At 37.6% G+C, this 19,329-nt stretch overlaps 1 protein-coding gene across 3 annotated transcripts in view; it reads left to right on the top strand.

The window, feature by feature from the left end:
* The first annotated feature begins 628 nt into the window (after positions 1-628).
* The window catches only part of cul1b (cullin 1b), a 103,282-nt gene continuing 84,581 nt past the window's right edge, over positions 629-19,329 (top strand). For 2 of the 3 annotated variants that reach the window (XM_060862287.1, XM_060862289.1), the window contains exons 1-22: positions 629-709; positions 3,697-3,961; positions 5,806-5,983; positions 6,488-6,655; positions 6,888-6,938; positions 7,061-7,151; positions 7,561-7,724; positions 8,103-8,265; positions 9,526-9,656; positions 10,324-10,431; positions 10,511-10,617; positions 11,496-11,544; positions 12,118-12,249; positions 12,327-12,444; positions 12,584-12,660; positions 14,451-14,582; positions 16,344-16,436; positions 16,532-16,579; positions 16,695-16,777; positions 16,932-17,037; positions 18,420-18,533; positions 18,627-18,718. In XM_060862287.1, coding sequence (XP_060718270.1) covers positions 3,780-3,961; positions 5,806-5,983; positions 6,488-6,655; positions 6,888-6,938; positions 7,061-7,151; positions 7,561-7,724; positions 8,103-8,265; positions 9,526-9,656; positions 10,324-10,431; positions 10,511-10,617; positions 11,496-11,544; positions 12,118-12,249; positions 12,327-12,444; positions 12,584-12,660; positions 14,451-14,582; positions 16,344-16,436; positions 16,532-16,579; positions 16,695-16,777; positions 16,932-17,037; positions 18,420-18,533; positions 18,627-18,707 — 2,376 coding nt within the window. In that variant the 5' untranslated portion in view covers positions 629-709; positions 3,697-3,779 and the 3' untranslated portion in view covers positions 18,708-18,718. Of the gene's footprint in view, positions 710-3,696; positions 3,962-5,805; positions 5,984-6,487; positions 6,656-6,887; positions 6,939-7,060; positions 7,152-7,560; positions 7,725-8,102; positions 8,266-9,525; positions 9,657-10,323; positions 10,432-10,510; positions 10,618-11,495; positions 11,545-12,117; positions 12,250-12,326; positions 12,445-12,583; positions 12,661-14,450; positions 14,583-16,343; positions 16,437-16,531; positions 16,580-16,694; positions 16,778-16,931; positions 17,038-18,419; positions 18,534-18,626; positions 19,174-19,329 lie in introns of those variants that run through there. The other variant, XM_060862286.1, reaches the window with a different exon arrangement.

The following is a 19,329-nucleotide window of genomic DNA, read 5'->3' as shown; positions in this document are numbered from 1 at the left end:
TCAGACTTTTACATTAACTTAGGTGGACAGCTTTAATATTAGTCTTCTATAGATGTGGATCTTGTATCAAGGTATAGCATAACTTATTTTTCTTCTGTTTTGCTTAATGTTTTGTTCTACACCAAACGTACATTGAATAGCTGGTGAGAATAAGAACACTTGATAGACTGTGGATGGTTTGATGGATGAATGAATGAATGAATGAATGAATGAATGAATTTCAATCTCCAACCTACCCTAATATGCCTGGTATACATATAACTCCAATGTTTAGGTCAATTTTCATAGCTTACCTGTGGAATAAACAAATAAATAAACTTTTGACTAACATTTGAAATCCCTTGAGGCAAACTGAGTTTTGAGGTAAATTGGGTTTTGATGTAAACTGGGTTTTGAGGTAAACTGAGTTTTGAGGTAAACTGAGTTTTGAGGTAAACTGAGTTTTGAGGTAAACTGGGTTTTGAGGTAAACTGTGTTTTGAGGTAAACTATTTCTCTCACACCCTGTCATATAAAACAAAACAGGTGGCTAGTTTCAAACCATATATTGAGGTGTTTAACACTTTTCTGACTCTGAAACACTTCTTTTTGTAATGATATTACTAGTTTTGAGGGCATGAACACTAGGGGTGTGTGTGTGTGTGTGTGTGTTTCTGAGCTCAGTAAAGCTAAAGGGCGGCAGTGGAGCTAGTCGAGCTGCTTGGATAATGGTAAGTTTTACCGTTTCTAAAGGTCCTCACAAATTGTCAGCCAGAAAACTGGATCATAATTTATAAACAGTTAGTCACTTTTGATAAATATGTCTTTTTCGCCAGCCTGTTTTCTATTTTGAGGCCGTTTTGAGCGTCATTATCACTAACTACGTATTAGTTAGCTTAGCATGTCTACTCATCTATCTGGGTCTTGTAGCTAGACGTAAACTTAGTTATTATATTTAGATTTTATTTTTATTTCTAATAAAGTGGTCAGCTGCGATCCTGCTAGAAGTGTTATTGATATTTGTAGCTCTGTGTGAGCGGTTGGTTTTTGTTGAATGTAACATGATAGTTAGCCAGTTAGCAAGCTAAGATTGTTGGCTAGCTCATAATGTAGGTAAGTGAGAGAAGTTTATTTTGCTTACTTTTTTCTGTAATGAGGTCGTATTGACTTACCAAAAAAACGTGGCTCGTTAACCCAAGCTGTCAACCATATAACTGTATAATAAAGTTAAATCCTAAATTATGAGGTGCAATATTTTGGTGACACTTTCCTAAAAATTCCGCCTCCTCTAATATGATTGGCTACTGCATCAACCTCATAAACACAGTGACAGCGTCCAATTGGAGCACGAACTCGAAGTAAGGACTAGCGACCAATCATAGTGCCACAAACGGGATTTCCCGGAAGAAGAGTGGGGAAAAAATAGAATGTCGAAGCTAAGGTATAGAAAGACAGTCAGGAAGACAGACAGTCAGGAAGACAGACAGACAGACAGTCAGGAAGACAGACAGTCAGGAAGACAGACAGTCAGGAAGACAGACAGTCAGGAAGACAGACAGACAGACAGTCAGGAAGACAGACAGTCAGGAAGACAGACAGACAGACATTCAGGAAGACAGACATTCAGGAAGACAGACAGTCAGTCAGGAAGACAGACAGTCAGTCAGGAAGACAGACAGTCAGTCAGGAAGACAGACTGACAGACAGACTGGCAGACAGACTGACTGACAGACAGACAGACTGACAGACAGACTGGCAGACAGACTGGCAGACAGACTGACAGACAGACTGACAGACAAACTGGCAGACAGACTGACAGACGGACTGACAGACAGACTGACAGACAGACAGACAGCTCTCTGTACGGACTGAGGAATTAATGGGAGGGATCTGAAGATACAACCACATCAAGTGTTTATGGTATACCTGGTATGTGTGGGTTTTAATTGAATTCCAAGTATTGTATTTGCTGGTTTGATCAACAGCTGTATTCTGTATCCAGAATACGTCTTATTATTTTAAATTAATTTTGTTGAAGGAATTGTTCATATCAGCATTAAGACTAATATAGTCAGTAAAGCCTTCTTGTCTATTATAAAGCAGATGTGTAAATGGTAATAAATTGTTTCCATTATCCCTATAGACAGCTGTCCTACTCCTGTATAATCAGGACTTTAGGCAGGAAGTGGTTTCCTCTGGACAGTGTTGCTGACAGTGTTGATCCTGATTAGGATCAAGCAGTTACTGAAATTGATTGAGTGTGTGAAAATATCAATAATTAACAAATGATAACACACTCGCAGGCAAAAAATGTGGCATAACATTGTAGATTTCTCAGTGGGAACAACCTTCAGCATCTTATCTTCAGTATCTTACACCACTTAGAGTGTTGAATCGGCTAATTTAAAACGGACTTGGACTCACCTCAGATTTAATTTAGTTACTAAATATGCCTTGAAGAGCTTGTAAAAAAGAATTTTTTGGTTGCCTTTTCTTTTTGCTTGCACAAAATTTGACCAGAAGTATTTTTTTTTTATTATTGCCATAATGCCATGAAGCCAGGAATGATGCCAGCTAGCTGTGAATCCAATTAATTAAAAACAGTTGCTGACTTTGACTGATTAATAAATCTTTTATTTATTTATTTATTTATTTATTTTCTTCCCACCGACAAACTTGAAAAACAGTTAATTTTTTTTTTTTTTTTTGTAAGTTTTTGTAAGTACGACACTATGTAAAGTCGTATATTCAGTAAAGAATAGGGCCTTGTGCTTTATTGCAAATGCGACTGGAAAATTGTCAATTCTTAAATTATAATATGATATTTATTATGATATTTATTTGTATTAAAAAGATAATATAGAGAAAATAGAGAATGAACCGCTTTGTCATTAGAGCCACATTTATTCTTTGGCCAAATGACAGTCATGGAGTATTGTCTGTGCCCAGTAAAACTAGTGGTTACACAATTATATGCCTGGATATATTGCCCAGAATGATTTTAAAGGGTTCGTGATCATTCTTTAGATAATTAAAAAAAATTGGTTTAGAATGTACAAAAGAAAAAAAAATATACTCAAAAAGATGTAATGGTTTTTCGTATCAGTCGTGACTTGCATTTGGACTCGATCTTGTTTTGTCTTTGACACCTTTAACATCTGGATTTGACTCAATCTTGGCTAAACCTGGTCTTGACAATAGTCTTTATTACAACCCTGGGAAAACATTTCAGGCACATCCACAGCATGTGTATTAAGACCATTTCTTTTTCTAGTTCCCTTTTTTTCCTGTGTTAAAGTTTTAGTGTGAGTTTATTTATCAAGGCACAATCACCATCATGTGAATTTATTGCAGCTTCTGTCAGCTGCCTGTAAACATGAGAAGTGTAGATGAAGCTATTAATAGTCAGAGGGTTTACACATCACCGAGCATAGTGGATAAAACTCCAGCTGCTCTTATTTACTTGGAAGATTAAACATGGAGGTTCATGTTGTTTAAAAGGACAGCATGGAAATGGAGATGTTCCTAATATTGGGCACATGTATGTATTTTCCAAAAGATGTAACAATACACAAAGAACATGAGGAGTATGTTTAATATGATGAGGAACTTTAATGTTAAAACTAGTTGAATAGAATAATTTACGTAACTACTTATTGCCCAATGTAATGTATCATGCTAGTAGCATTTAAACCTTTGTGTGTTTATTTCTCTAAAGGTCATCTGGCGAAGCTGGTGAATTCAGCACGCGTATCTGATCTGCCCACCATGGAGTGCTTGTGAACCGTTGACATTTTCTATATGTGGAAGGCAGAAAGGAGCGAAGTTAAGCAGGCCAGTGACGAGACAATGTCGTCTAACAGGAACCCACACGGGCTCAAACAGATTGGGCTGGACCAGATCTGGGATGACCTGCGGGCAGGGATTCAACAAGTGTATACACGACAGAGCATGGCCAGGTCCCGCTACATGCAGCTCTACACGTATCCTACATGAGTTCCAAACAAGGAGATATACTATGTGTTGAAAAATGAGAACTGTCATAATATTACTATAATATATAAACATACCATGTATAATGTTAATAAAATTAAGCAGACCACGTCACATGTTGTGAAGTGATTGATGCCGTTGTCAGTGTAAGGGCGTGACCTTAAATACTGCTGGTGTCACTGTGTGTATTCCAGGAATCTTTCAAGATGACAACAGCAGTATCTGAGGACACACCCTTGAGAGCCTTTACAATTAATTTAATGTAATGTTATTTGCTTTGCTTTATTTAATTTTACTTTACTTTACTCCACTTTGCTTTACTTTACTTCTCTACTTTGCCTGACCTTACTTTTCTTTACTTTACATCGCTTCACTTTACTCATCTTTGCTTTGCCATGCTTTACTTTACTTTAGTTTACTTTACTTTGTTTGCTTTGCTTTACTTGACTTTGCTTTACTTCACCTTACTTCACTTTACTTTAATTTACTTCACTTTACTTTAATTCACTTTACTTCACTTCAAAAGATGTCACTTCACTTCACTTTAATTTACTTTACTTTAGTTTACTTCATTTTACTTTGCTTTATTTCTCTTTACCTCGCTTTACCTCACTTTGCTTTGCTTTACTTTGCTTTACTTTGCTTTACTTTACTTCATTTTATTTTGCTTTATTTTTCTTTACCTCGCTTTACCTCACCTCACTTTGCTTTACTTTACTTTACTTTACTTTACTTTACTTCATTTTACTTTGCTTTATTTCTCTTTACCTCACTTTATCTCGCTTTACCTCGCTTTGCTTCGCTTTACTTTGCTTTATTTAGCTTGACCTTATTTTACCTTGCTTTACTTCACTTCATGTCATGTTAGAATGTAGATGTTTATAGAGGTTTCATGTTGTAACGATTAGCACAATGGAACCTGACTCCAGCAAGTTCAAATCTCACCGGAGGCTACAAAGTGAAATTGGTGTATTAGCTTGCTTTTATTGGGCCAGGACTTTCCCCTCAATGTGCCCCTGCCTTACAAAACGTTTGGGGGATGTGGTAGCCTAGTGGTTAAGGTGCTCGACTACTGATTGGAAGTTTATGAGTTTGAATCCCAGACCCATCAAGCTGCCACCGCTGGGCCCATGAGCAAGGCCCCAATTGTCAGTTGATGAGATGAGGTAAAATGTAAGTTGCCCTGGATAAGGGCATCTGCCAAATGTCGTGAATATACCATGAGTGCTGCTGTTACATTTGGGCTGTTAGAAACTGGAGACTTACTGGAGACTTATTCTGGATACAGAATACAGCTGTTGATCAAACCAGCAGATACAATACTTGGAATTCAATTTAAACCCACACATACCAGGAATACCATAAACACTTGCTGTGGCTGGATCTTCAGATCCCTCCCATTAATTCCTCAGTCCTTACAGCAGCATGTTCTCAGTGTTCAGAGTTTCAGTGACTGAGAGAAGTATGACACCAGATTCACAGACAATAGGTACAGCAGTATAGAGGCACTACGTCCTGTAGAGATCTGGGTATCAGATTACAGCTTTAGATATCATATTCTCAGACAATGGAAGGCTTGGTTAGAACGGCCTTATTTGTACGAGTAGGTGGCATAACCAGTGAAGAGGGCATAACCTCTACGCCTCGCTCTGTCCTTCCACTCCTCAAACCCAACACTGAACCGCATTGTATTGTATCGTATTTCTATTGTACTTTATTCGCTTGTTGAAAATGTACTCAAATATGGGAATACAAATGCAATTAGTGGTATTTCAAGAAATGTTTGCAGATCTTTAAGCCATCTTCTCTGTAGTTTCCTTAACCTTGTCAACAGACATGTTTACAATTACTGTACCAGTGTCCATCAGTCAAACCAGGTGAGGGGTGCAGGCCTTCCCTCCGCCAAACCCTCCAAGAAATCTCCCACTCCAGGAGGAGCACAGTTTGTTGGACTTGAACTGTACAAAAGGCTGAAGGAGTTTCTCAAGAGCTATTTAACAAATCTTCTGAAGGTAAAGTACCTGCATTAACCCCATGTTCTCACAAGCGAGGGACAACGAAGGCAATCGATTTGCCATGCATGACAAGGAGCTACCATTTCTCTGACAACTGCAAGCGATATTTGAACTGACAAATAGAATGATGAATTCTCCAAACCATTGGCTCAGTCCTCAATACTGTGTTTGGTCCGACATTATAAATATGCTTTTGTATTATTCTGTCATATATAATATCTTGTTAAATGTTTATAAAGACACTATAAAGAAAATAAAACAGCTAACTGTTATTTCTTGTCTGCTTGAATATCATATTCAGTTCGCTTGCTTTGTGAAGCTTAGGCGTTATTTGTAAATCAAACCTTAATACATTTTACACAAACCTTGCATTTATTAATCCTATAGCAGGCTGCAGGCTATACTTACTACTGGAACACTCATTGACAAAGCCGGTGGACCAAGCATACATCCATTCCTGTGTTACAGAGATATAAAGAAGTTTGTCTATGTGTGTGTTAGGACGGGGAAGATCTGATGGACGAGAGCGTACTGAAGTTTTACACGCAGCAGTGGGAGGACTACCGTTTCTCCAGTAAAGTGTTAAATGGGATTTGTTCCTACCTCAACAGACACTGGGTACGCCGGGAGTGTGACGAAGGGCGGAAAGGAATTTACGAAATCTATTCGGTAAGATGTTCATTTGTCTGCTACAATGTTAAGCGACTCACCCTGCGTTCACAGCACAAGGCAGAGGTCATGCCCATGTTGTCACTGTTCCTTTTGTTTCTTGTCTTTTTTTTTTAATCCTGTTTTTGCACTCCTTTAAAACACTTTATGGCATCTATCATTTCCATGTAAAAACTAAGAATCATCCAACCACTTGTTTTTATAAAACAATCGTTTTAATTTCCTTCGCCAGCTCGCCTTGGTCACATGGAGAGAGTGTTTATTCAGACCTCTAAATAAACAGGTGGGGCTTTATTTATTTATTTATTTATTTATTTTTACACACATCTTTTAATACATATCCCTTTTTCTATATATGCAGATAGATATTTTGTATAGTGCTGTTTATTACTCTCTTCACACAAGGTGACGAATGCTGTATTGAAACTCATCGAGAGAGAACGAAACGGCGAGACTATTAACACCAGGCTGATCAGTGGAGTTGTACAGTCCTATGGTGGGTTTCAGTTTTATAGACATTATTATTTGGGGGGGTTACATATAAATTGTGTAACTGATGAAATGCATTGTACAGTTAAAGCATACACAAATGCATCTGCCGTATACGTCACTTTACTTCACATCATGTCATGTTAGAAAAAGATGTTTATACTAATATATGTATTTACACCACTTAGATTTGAGATTATGGCATGAACCCTGTAGTGTGTTCTATTTTGTTCATTCTTCATGCATTGCTCAACCCAAACAGTTTCATTGTTAATAGGTATTAGATTGTAGATCCCTTTATTTTAATCATCACTAAATATCCACATAAGAACGACATGCATCCCTTTGCTCTGTAAGTCACAACACATATAACGTAACGTAATATAACACATTACACTTCTGATTGTCTCTCACAGTCGAACTGGGCCTGAATGAGGACGATGCCTTTGCTAAAGGACCCACGTTATCCGTATACAAAGAGTACTTTGAGAGCCAGTTCTTGGCTGATACAGAACGCTTCTACACACGAGAAAGCACAGAGTTTCTCCAACAAAACCCTGTAACTGAATACATGAAAAAGGTGGGTTATCAGCGATCCTACTGGAATTTGAACCCTTGAGAGCGAATCTTTCATTTCTCTTCTGAATTTTTATTTATTTTTTTTTATTTTTTTATTTATTTATTTTTTTTAGCAGCATGCAGGGAAACCTTCAGCCAAGTGGGTCATTTAAAATGTAAAATAATTAAAGGAGGAATATGGAGTCAAAATTTAAAAAAAACCAGAAAGAAACTATAAAGTTATTTTATTGAAATATGACATCGTAAATTCAGAAATTATGCTCAAGAGCAAAATCAGTATTTAATCTGAGTATTTAAAGTCCACAAAGCAGACCTGGTGATGGAGAGCTGGATTTAATGTCTTTTTTTTTCCCCCGTGTGGGTGTTTTTATGTATGCAGGCTGAAGCACGACTTTTAGAGGAGCAGCGGCGGGTTCAGGTTTACCTTCACGAGAGCACACAAGACGAGCTGGCTCGCAAGTGTGAACAGGTTCTCATAGAGAAACACCTGGAGATTTTCCACACAGAGTTCCAGAACCTTCTGGATGCCGACAAGAACGAAGGTGATCGGTCTCTCTGAGCTAATTAAATGTTTTTTCCATTTTTTGCTGACACCAGTGATTAGTTTTTACTCCAAACACAAGTCAATACACATTAGACAAATCTGCATACCTGTAGATAGGTATGTAGATTTTTTTTAAACCTGTAACTACATGCAATAGATTACATACTCATTGGTTAAAATCTGGATGTAGTGAGATTTTCTTTCTCCAGACTTAAGGTTTGATTTGAAACCCCAGCATATATAGTGACTGTACTCTAAAACAGTGTATTGGCGTAAAAATAAAATAATGACAATTATAAATAATCACTTTAATAAATGATGAAAAAAGTGCAGAAAATGTACCCTTTTTTTTAATTCACATTTTATTTGCCTCCCTCATTTGTGTAAAAGACCGTAAATATTTGGACAGTTGGTTTATGGCCAGGTTTGTTTACATTTACATGTAAGCAGAAAAGAGCTAATTCCATAGAGATGGCAAAATCAACCAGTACACCAAAAGGCCACACAAAACAAATGTGATGGGTGACAGTTGATTCCCTGCTGAAGAAAAAAGCTTCCTAACGGTTAGTCAGATCAAGAACACCTTCAGTAGCCAGGTATATCAGCATGTCTGCAGACTGAAGACTGTCCGCAGAGAGTTAACTACAAGATGCAAACCTTCGGTAACCTTCAAAAACAAGAAAATCTGTTTAGAAGTCAACTTTTACCAAAATGATGGGAAAGAAGAGTATGGACAAGGGAAGGAGCTGCTCATGATCCAAAACATATCGTCTCATCTTATAATGCATCCATGTATGGCTGCCAATAGAATTGGTTCCCTTGTATTTATTAATAATGTGACTGCTGACAAAAGGATAAATTCTGAAGTGTATAGAGATGCATATTATTTGCTCAGTTTCAGTCAAATGCTCTAAACCAAATGGAGGCATCTTATGGTGCAGGTGGACCTTAGTACCTTAGGCGTACTTTGTAAGCAACCAAAGGACTCACTTTGAAAGCAACCCAAGGCGAAGACATAGACTGTTCTACATTGGCCAAGTCAATCACCTGAGCTGAATCTGAAAAAAAAACTAAAATAAATCCTATACCATTCAGGCAATTTAGATAAAATATATCAGTCATTCTTTAATTTCAGCTAAAGTAACAATAACTTTATAATCGTTTAAATATTTATGGACCTCTTCGTATCTGTCCTGTTTCCCTGGAACCTTTGTGTACTTCACATTTTTTTTCCTTTTTTTTTCCCCCTGCAATGCAGATCTGGGTCGAATGTACAACCTTGTCTCACGCATCACAGATGGTTTAGGGGAGCTGAAAAAACTCTTGGAGACGCACATTCACAACCAAGGCCTGGCAGCTATCGAGAAGTGTGGAGACTCGGCTCTCAACGTAAGACAGCAAAGTCTGAATAAAACCCAAGATTTGTTTCAGATATATTTTCGAACGATTTCTGCATGAGACTATCGGCCGAGGCATGGTCTGTCTGTCAGCATACAAATATTTCTATCTTCATTAACATTCATTTGAAAACAGGATGCTTCAGGTCAGGTTCCTCAGTGTTGTAATATAGCTTACACAAATTGCTAAACACAAATTACACGCTTTTACCTTAGAGCAGTTCAGCGACATAAACATATGATGATTTATGATTATCTTTAGCTGAGTAGGTAAGTATAGTCATGGACGGCGCTCCGCATCATCTGTATTGAAATCATTTAATAAATAGTGTAAAATTGCTTACATAAGTATTTACCACCCCGCACTTCCCACATTGTGTAGCACAACAACCTGGAACTGAAATGGACTTAACTGAGGTTATATGTCATGTATCTACGCACAATTATCTGCACACAATTTCTAGTTCAATGCTACAACATGTGGAAAAGTTGAGAGGAGGTGGGAATTAGAAATGATTACAAGACACCGTAAATCACATCCTTCTGAAACGGCAGAGTTAATTACAGCCCCCACACACCAACCCTAACATCCTGCCTTTTGTGGAACCGAAGCTGTTTGTTTCGAATTATAAAACTGAAATGCTTTCTTTTACTTGCAGGATCCTAAAATGTACGTACAAACAATATTAGACGTGCACAAGAAGTACAATGCATTAGTGATGTCAGCGTTCAATAACGATGCTGGCTTCGTGGCTGCTCTGGATAAGGTTTGTATTCTGTCATTCTTTACTTTTAGCTTTATGGAGTTTGAACTCAAGTCAAGTCAAAATTTGTCCCTTTCTTTAGGCCTGTGGGAGATTCATCAACAATAACGCCATTACAAAGATGGCTCAGTCCTCCAGCAAATCTCCAGAACTGTTGGCCAGATACTGTGATTCCTTACTGAAGAAGAGGTGAATAATTACCTGCGTTAGTGTTCTTTTCAAAATTTACTGTAGTGAGCTACAAAGGTTTAGTCGGAGATAGGCCGAAGGTCCCATGAACCATAGCTAGGTCGTTCGTGATTTTTTATTTATTTATTTTTTTAATAATTAATTTGGTTTTGTTACAGTGATGGAAACCCACCCATTTAATTATTTTTATTATCGTCGTCTTCTATTTATTAGCCTATTTATCCAGACCTCAATCATTTAAAAACAACTACGACTATAAATGTGTTGTGTTCTTTTTTTTTTTTTTTAATATTATTACACATGTGAATAAGAGCCTCCTGGTGGTCCAGAGGCAGGATCCCGCTCTCTCGTTGCCGCAGCCCGGGTTCGACTCCCAGACAGGGAGCTAATCCAGCCACTGAAGAGCTAACTCTCAGTGCCGGCCCCATGCCTGGGCAAAATGGGAGGGTTGCGTCAGGAAGGGCATCCTGCGTAAAACCTGTGTCAGATCAGATATGCAGACAAGATGATCTTCTGTGGCGACCCCGAGCAGGAAAGAACAACGACAATAGCAACACGTGAATAATGAGCCTAAAGTTTGAATAGTTGTATTCTGTTTCTTTTTTTAAATCTCTCTTGAGGGGGAATTCATGCGATTTAACGTACAAGATCCTGCTTTTAGAACCTTTTGTGTTACTAGATCTGTCCTACAATATGTTAGAAAATAGCTTTGATAAGCACTTTTTATTTTAAATTACAGAGACATTATAAATCCCATACACCACCTCCCCAACACACACACACAGGTGACTTATTGCGGACTTTAAAAAGAATATGCTACTTTAAATAGAATTTGTATACTCTAATATTTTTTAAGTTATTGTTGTTCTTATATTTAGCTCAAAGAACCCTGAGGAAGCAGAGCTGGAGGACACGCTCAACCAAGTGGTTAGTGTCACATGCATCACAACACGAATCTTAGAGCAACAAAATGACACAGCTGTCTAAGGTTAGCTATTTTGTTCTTTAATGTAAGACTATCGATGGAGTTTCAGTGTATGTCAGTTTAATATCCGACAGCCCACTTCAACATACGAGAGATAAACGTAGATAAATAAATCTTGTCTCCTGTCTAAACATTTTGTGGTTCTTGCAGCTACTGGGTGATATGACGATATATAATAATATCGATATCTTAATGTTTTAAATTTAATTACAGACTGAAATCAGCAAATTTGATGTTAAAATCTGTATGAGTAATTACTTATTTAAAGTAAAAATGTAAAAAAAAATTTAGAATCTTTTCATTATTCTCTTTTTATAAATGAAAACGATATTTTTAAATATATCAGAAAAAAAGAATTATTTATGCAACGTTACTGCATAGTTCACAGACTATAAGCAAGCCTATAAAGATCATGTAACGTAGAAATGTTTTGTGGTATTTATTTATTTATTTATAGAACAATTCTAATGTACATTGAAGAAAAAAAACAACATTTCAAATGCTTCCTTTTACAGATGGTGGTTTTCAAATACATTGAAGATAAGGATGTTTTCCAGAAATTCTATGCCAAGATGTTGGCTAAGAGGCTGGTTCACCAGAACAGTGCCAGCGATGATGCCGAGGCCAGCATGATCTCCAAATTAAAGGTTTGTATTATAGCAAACTTAGAAACAAAAGCTTCCAAGAAATTTGTTTGCATTCATTCTGGGTCTGGTTTCTGCAGCAAGCATGTGGTTTTGAGTACACCTCCAAACTCCAGCGCATGTTCCAGGATATCGGCGTCAGCAAGGACTTGAACGAGCAGTTTAAACAACACCTTTCCAACTCTGAGCCTTTGGACTGTAAGTACATTTCCTGGTGGGAATCGTGCTGCTTTACTAGCCTGTTGTACACTTCCTGTTTGTAGAGCGCTGATGATTTAAAGTCTGATGATTTAATCACCCTGGTTCTTGTCTGGTGTCTGTCTCTCTTTCCCCTCAGTGGATTTTAGTATTCAGGTTCTCAGCTCAGGATCCTGGCCTTTCCAGCAGTCATGCACCTTTGCATTGCCTTCAGAGGTAAGACATTCCCCAAGCCTTAAACACGTTCAAGTACTGAACAATATCACTTCAAACGTAATATACGAATAAACGAATAACGTAAATATTCACGTTAAAGGCTGCAAAGATCGATCACTATTTCAATAGTGGGAGGGCAGATGATAAAGTCATTATCTAGTCCAGTCTGATATCCAATCTTGACCGGTTGCCTGGAAACATTATTGACTACGCTAAAATCTAGTAGCCAACATGATGTAATAACATTATGGCCAGCTAACTTGCGTTTACATTTACGGCCTTTGACAAACGCCCTTTTCCAGAGCGACGTACAAAAGTGCTTTGAAATCTCTATCACCGAATACATCCATATTGATTTACTAGGTTACTGACTTCGTACCGATACCATCAACCCAAAGCTCTGTTTATTATTATTATTATTATTTTTTAAAATATATACATAAAACAAACCGGGGAAAATAAATGCTAGTTGAAGTGTTTCAGGATGAGGTTAGGTCTTCCCCTGTCGCTTGATGATGACTGTATACCTTCCTCTTACCTCTTAGAGATGTTGAGACCAGTCAAGCAGTGCTAAAAGAAATCAAGCAGTACTAGTTTGCTAGTTAAGACTGAGCGAAATGAAGGAGGATTTGAATTCCCAAGGAAAGGACAACTGTTTAGCTATAACTTTTATACCGTTTAGCACATTGTGCATACGACCTTCAAAAGTCACCAGTAATTGTGGGCATTTTGTTTCATCTCAGTGACGCAGATCTTTTGATTCGGTTCACTGATTAGTTCTACGTCACTTTCATTAATCTACATCATTACGCCGGTATTTGGTGCCACAGAATGTCTTTTTTAGATATTATTAGTAAGTCAAAGTTCAGTGCATTCCTTTAAAAACACCAAGAGACACATTTTGGTATAGTTTGATTGGGTAAAATTGGTGTATACAGTTTACAGCACAGGCTAGATTTGAGAGATTGGTCATGAATGAGGATACAGACGTCAAAAGAAAACATTTTTACATAGTTTTCAAGGCACAAATAATAATAATAATAATAATAATAATAATAAAAAACAGCCATCAGTCATTTTTTACACATTTTTCTAAAGCAGATTTTGCTGTGAACATCACAACAGCAACACGGAAGTCTTGTCTTGTTGAAAGGGTGGTGAACTGAACAAACAACATCAGTGAGTCAGCAGATCCTCGTTCATTCACCTACTTCGTTCATTTCATTCACGAAAGCCAATTACCAGTTTTTTAAGAAGCAGTAGATTTAAGTTTCTTGTTCAGACTCAAAGTACAGGTCATATTTGTTAAATAATCCAACCATTGACATGCTCCTTCACAGCCTACACTCTGCTGCAGACTTTACAAAGCAGGAAAATTGAGTCAATATGTGGAAGTGAATGAGAACGATTGATGAGAACAAATCACCACTTTTCCCCAGGACACTTTTCAACTGTTTAAACTATGAGATGTTTTTTTTTCCGTCCTCACATCCGATGCACAGTCGTTTTTTTTTTTTTAGTTCGATGGCTACTTCTTAGTCCATTCCTGTGACCCTGTTGCTGTTCCGTAGAGAGGAAGTCACATGACGTGAAAGCAGCTCGAAATCATATTGCATTTTTACTGCAGTGGCTTTCAGTCTTCCATACATTGGGTTGAAATACTCAGCTCTACAGTGTTGTCTCAGGAGAATATGCATCCTCGCTTCAATATACATTGTTATACTAGAATATACAACCGAGTTCTAAAACAAATCCAGCTACTCAGATCTTCCTTTTTTTCTTCTTCTCAGCTGGAGCGCAGTTACCAAAGATTCACAGCTTTCTATGCCAGCAGACACAGTGGGCGCAAACTGACGTGGCTCTACCATTTATCCAAGGGCGAGCTCGTCACCAACTGTTTCAAGAACAGATACACTCTACAGGTCAGATGCATTTGTCCAGAGCGACTTACATTTTCTTTCATTTTATACAACTGAGCAATTGAGGGTTAAGGGCCTTGCTCAGTGGCCCCAGATTGGTGGAACTGGGATTCGGACTCACAACCTTCTGACCGGTGCTCTAACACCTTAACCTCTAAACTACCACATCCTCACCATTACAGTGCCGTATCCCACTAGCAGCTCACTGCTTTTTTTTTCTCTCAAAAGTGAATACAATTCCCTATTGCACTGCATTTCACTCAGCATTGCACTCATACTACACCGCACATGCAATCGCACCCTAAGAGAACAAATCCCACTCAGTTCTGTGGTTGTAATCAGAGAAGGAGAGAAAGGCCTGAGACAGAAATGGTCCAGGAACACAGTATATAAGATGTATCCCAAATCACACACTTTTGCACTATTCTACACCGTTGTGTAGTCGAATTAGCATGAGTTGTGTAAGAGGTGCATTTAAAGTGTGGCATGTTGGACACCGAGCACTCAGCAGTCATAGCTTTGCTTACATTGAGGAATATGGACAGGGCTACCAGGTACTGACGCTAGAAGAGAAACAACCCTCAGCATAACAACTGACACGCCAGTGGTGAAGACATCTTACAACTATCTTGTTAGTCAGCGTTGTGTGATTTTATTTCACATTTTTAAAACGCACCATATTCTGATCGAACTAAAAGCCTCACATTAGGTGCAATTGACATCATTTGCGATCGACTGAGAAACAGCTCGTATATCCAGTTAGAGGAAGAAAAAATAATTAGTGTTTCATTTGAGATGAATCAACCCTTTTAAAGTTCATACAATAGAGAGTAGAGTGCAGTAGTGTAAGTGCATAGAGTGTAGTACATTGTTTAAGGCACAGCTATTGTTTATTATACACTCATTTTGTGTTCTAAGAAATTTATGGGGGGAAAAATAAAACCAAATGCTCACACACTAGTCTGTTCACACTGAGCACGATGGAACTGAATGTCACAAAGTTTAAGGTTCATATAGAGCTCATATAAGTTTATCTGCTAACAGAATAAGAATATTAATATCACTATAATATTAATATAATGATATTAATATTAATAATCCTATATTAATTATAATTATATGAATATAATTATATTACTATTAAAACTAATTAATATAATAATATGCTTCACTAATTACTAAAAAATGTCTAGAAATTGCTTTCATAATTTTTGGTTGATTGTAATTTTATAATAATAAAAAACTCGATAGATTTGGCGCTATTTAAGATCCTGTCGTTTATAGGGTGTCATTTTTCAGTATTTTATAGTCTAAAGAGACAACTGATAGACACTGATTTTAATCCAGTTCTTGAAATGTAAGATTTTTTGCATCAGATGTGTTTATATTATGTAGTTATATATGATCTAGTACTTATACAGATGTGTTTATATTATGTAGTTATATATGATCTAGTACTTGTACAGATGTGCTTATATTATGTAGTTATATATGATCTAGTACTTGTACAGATGTGTTTATATTATGTAGTTATATATGATCTAGTGCTTATACAGATGTGTTTATATTATGTAGTTATATATGATCTAGTACTTATACAGATGTGTTTATATTATGTAGTTATATATGATCTAGTACTTATACAGATGTGTTTATATTATGTAGTTATATATGATCTAGTGCTTATACAGATGTGTTTATATTATGTAGTTATATATGATCTAGTGCTTATACAGATGTGTTTTGATTTGTCTTTCTTTTTAGGCATCCACCTTCCAGATGTCCATTCTACTGCAGTTTAACACGGAGAACAGCTACACCGTTCAACAGCTGGCTGACAGCACGCAGATTAAAGTAGTGAGTAGCAGAACCTTACATCAAGTCAAGTCAAGAAGCTTTTATTGTCACAAAAATTTTTAATAAATTTGTGTTTGTGTTCATTTATTTAACAGGATATTTTGGTTCAGGTTTTGCAAATCCTGTTGAAGTCCAAGTTGCTGGTGAGTGGTCAAGTGTTCATTCCTACTTTTTAATATAAAAACGTTTTTTACACACACGAGCATCTCAGAAGCCGACGCAGATGCTGTTTACGTCAGTGTTATGTATTTCTCACAGGTTTTGGAGGACGAGAATGCAAACGTAGATGAAATGGACTATAAGCCTGATACAGTCATAAAGCTTTTCCTGGGATACAAAAAGTAAGTCTGTTATTTATTGCCTGATATTGTTTATATATATATACATATATACACACGTCTGGACTGCTACCTTTAAATGATATACGTCATATAAGCATAAAAGCCTTTGTTAACTTGAGGCCACAGAAATTGTATCTTCTGTCCGTGGTTACAGCAAGAAGTTGCGGGTCAACATCAACGTGCCAATGAAGACGGAGCAGAAACAAGAGCAGGAGACAACACACAAAAACATAGAAGAAGACAGAAAGCTGCTCATACAGGTGAGGAGAGACGGGGAAGAGAGGCAGTGCGTGCCGACGCGTTTAATATCTTTCCACCTTGAAGCAGTTCCCATGTTAGTACATGTTGCTAAGTGGGATATGTTGCTAAGTGGGATTTGTTGCTAAGTGGGATTTGTTGACAGGTGGAAATAAAACACCCGGGTGAGTCGGCTGCGATCGTAACACAACCCACTTAAAATGCTTTCAGTCAACCCACAATCAAGACACCATTCTGATTACAGACAGAGTGAAGTCTATTCACCAAAAATGAAAGGTTGGGATTAGGATAGAGTGGACTTGGGTTTATTTAACGTAATAGAGCTGGTACGTAAAAAGCAAACCAGGTTGGAAATGAGTTCCTCAGAAGCTCCTGGTTGCTTATTTCCACTCAACTACAAACTGTTGTAGAAAGGTTTCTTCCACGCTCAAGATGATTTTCCTTGCCGCCGTCACCTCCTGCTTGCTAATTAGGGAAATTTGTTAGAGATATATAGTACCTTAATTTTAAATGTTAACATTTTAATTCTGTTTCTGTACTTCTGTAAAGCTGCTTTGAGACAATGTGTATTGTTAAAAGCGCTATACGAATAAATTGAGTTGAATTATAGCAGTGTTGGGTAAAAAAAAAACAATAAAATGCCGGATAAAATGGGATTGTTTGTATCCTAACCCTAAAAACGCTTCAGGAATGTTTAAAGTGAGCCAGTTTACGACGTTGTGTTGCATTTTTATTCTTCCTGATATAAACGGGCGGCCGTGCGAACATTGGCAGCACACTGGGGCGTTACTAGAAGAATATAGTGTTTTCACTCTTCACTCACTATTTTCCAGTAATGTTCTGTTACTGACAAATCCATAACAGAAACCGAACAGACAGCAGACATTGGACTTAAAGATCAAGCATACAGTGTAGATCATAGCCCAGTTACAGCAAACACTTGGCTCGGCTCGTATTGACCGGATGCCAGCGTGAGGGAAAAACTTAAAGATGATGTTTAAACAGTGTACAGATGAGGTGGTAAGAGAGCTGGATAGACTAAAGCATTAAAGCACTGCCGCATCACTCTCTGGAGGTATGTTACCACCATGCAGTTACCACCATGCAGGCAGATGAACGGCATTGTGGGTTCTGTATGAAATGTGACAAATAAAAAAAAAGATTAAAAAAAAACTCCGGATCCCAACAAATGACAAAATATCTTCAGAGTGGTTGTTTCTTTAGGACTAAATTCTTTTTGCTTACAGAAAATAAATGATAATGTACTTTGAACACCTTTGCTGTTGCCATGGTTACTGTAAACAACTGGTACATGGATTATAGGTACAATTCCAGGAAGTCATTCGGTTTTTTTGATGGTCGGTCTCTCTCTCTCTCTGTCTAGGCTGCTATCGTCAGAATCATGAAGATGAGGAAGGTACTGAAGCACCAGCAGCTCCTTGCAGAAGTCCTAAATCAGTTGTCATCACGCTTCAAACCTCGAGTCCCTGTCATCAAGGTAAACCGCTACAAAATTTAACACACTTCCTCTGAAATAAAAAGACTTCATCTGCGCAATCGTGTACTGAAGTCGAGCACGTTTGTCTTCCAGAAATGCATCGATATTTTGATAGAGAAGGAATATCTGGAGCGTGTCGATGGCGAGAAGGACACCTACAGCTACCTGGCTTAAACACTTATTTCTAACATCCGACTCAAACACCATTCCCAAAGCCTCTTGGCTTTCATTAAAAGGGATGTGCACATGGAACTGGAGACTGGAGCTCCTGTTAAACCCAGTGGTCTAACAGTGCTGTTCTCCTGAAGTCTCCACTCAAGACGCTCAGGATCTCCATTGGCGTTCTCGTCTGTAAATAAGTACTTTTAGTGAGACCTGACCTGGCTTCAGAGTTGCATGTTTCTGTCTTTCATCTGGAAAAAAAACCTAGATAATTAATTTAATAATAAATGAATTTGGACTGACTTTAAAATGGATTATTATTACATTTAAGAACAATGATGAATTCTTGCGGCGCTTTATGAATATATTTGTTAAACCAGCCCTTGTAGAGTTGTGTAAGCAGCCTTTATCCGCTCCATCATTTGTATAGTGTGGTTTGTTTTATAAATGTCATGAATAAACTTTAAATTTTCTGTAAGTTGGACTAAGGGACACCGCGGATGGGGCACACAATCATACACACACACACACACACACACACACAGTCACAGTACTGACAATTTAGAGATGCCATACATATTTAAAGCACATGTCTCGGGGAGGAAACCAGAGATCCTGGAGGAGAACATATTAA

The sequence above is a fragment of the Tachysurus vachellii genome, chromosome 25 (genome assembly GCF_030014155.1).
Source record: "Tachysurus vachellii isolate PV-2020 chromosome 25, HZAU_Pvac_v1, whole genome shotgun sequence".
In the NCBI taxonomy this organism is placed as follows: domain Eukaryota; kingdom Metazoa; phylum Chordata; class Actinopteri; order Siluriformes; family Bagridae; genus Tachysurus; species Tachysurus vachellii.
The sequence above is the reverse complement of the archived record's forward strand: the minus strand, read 5'-3'. Positions and strand labels throughout refer to the sequence as shown.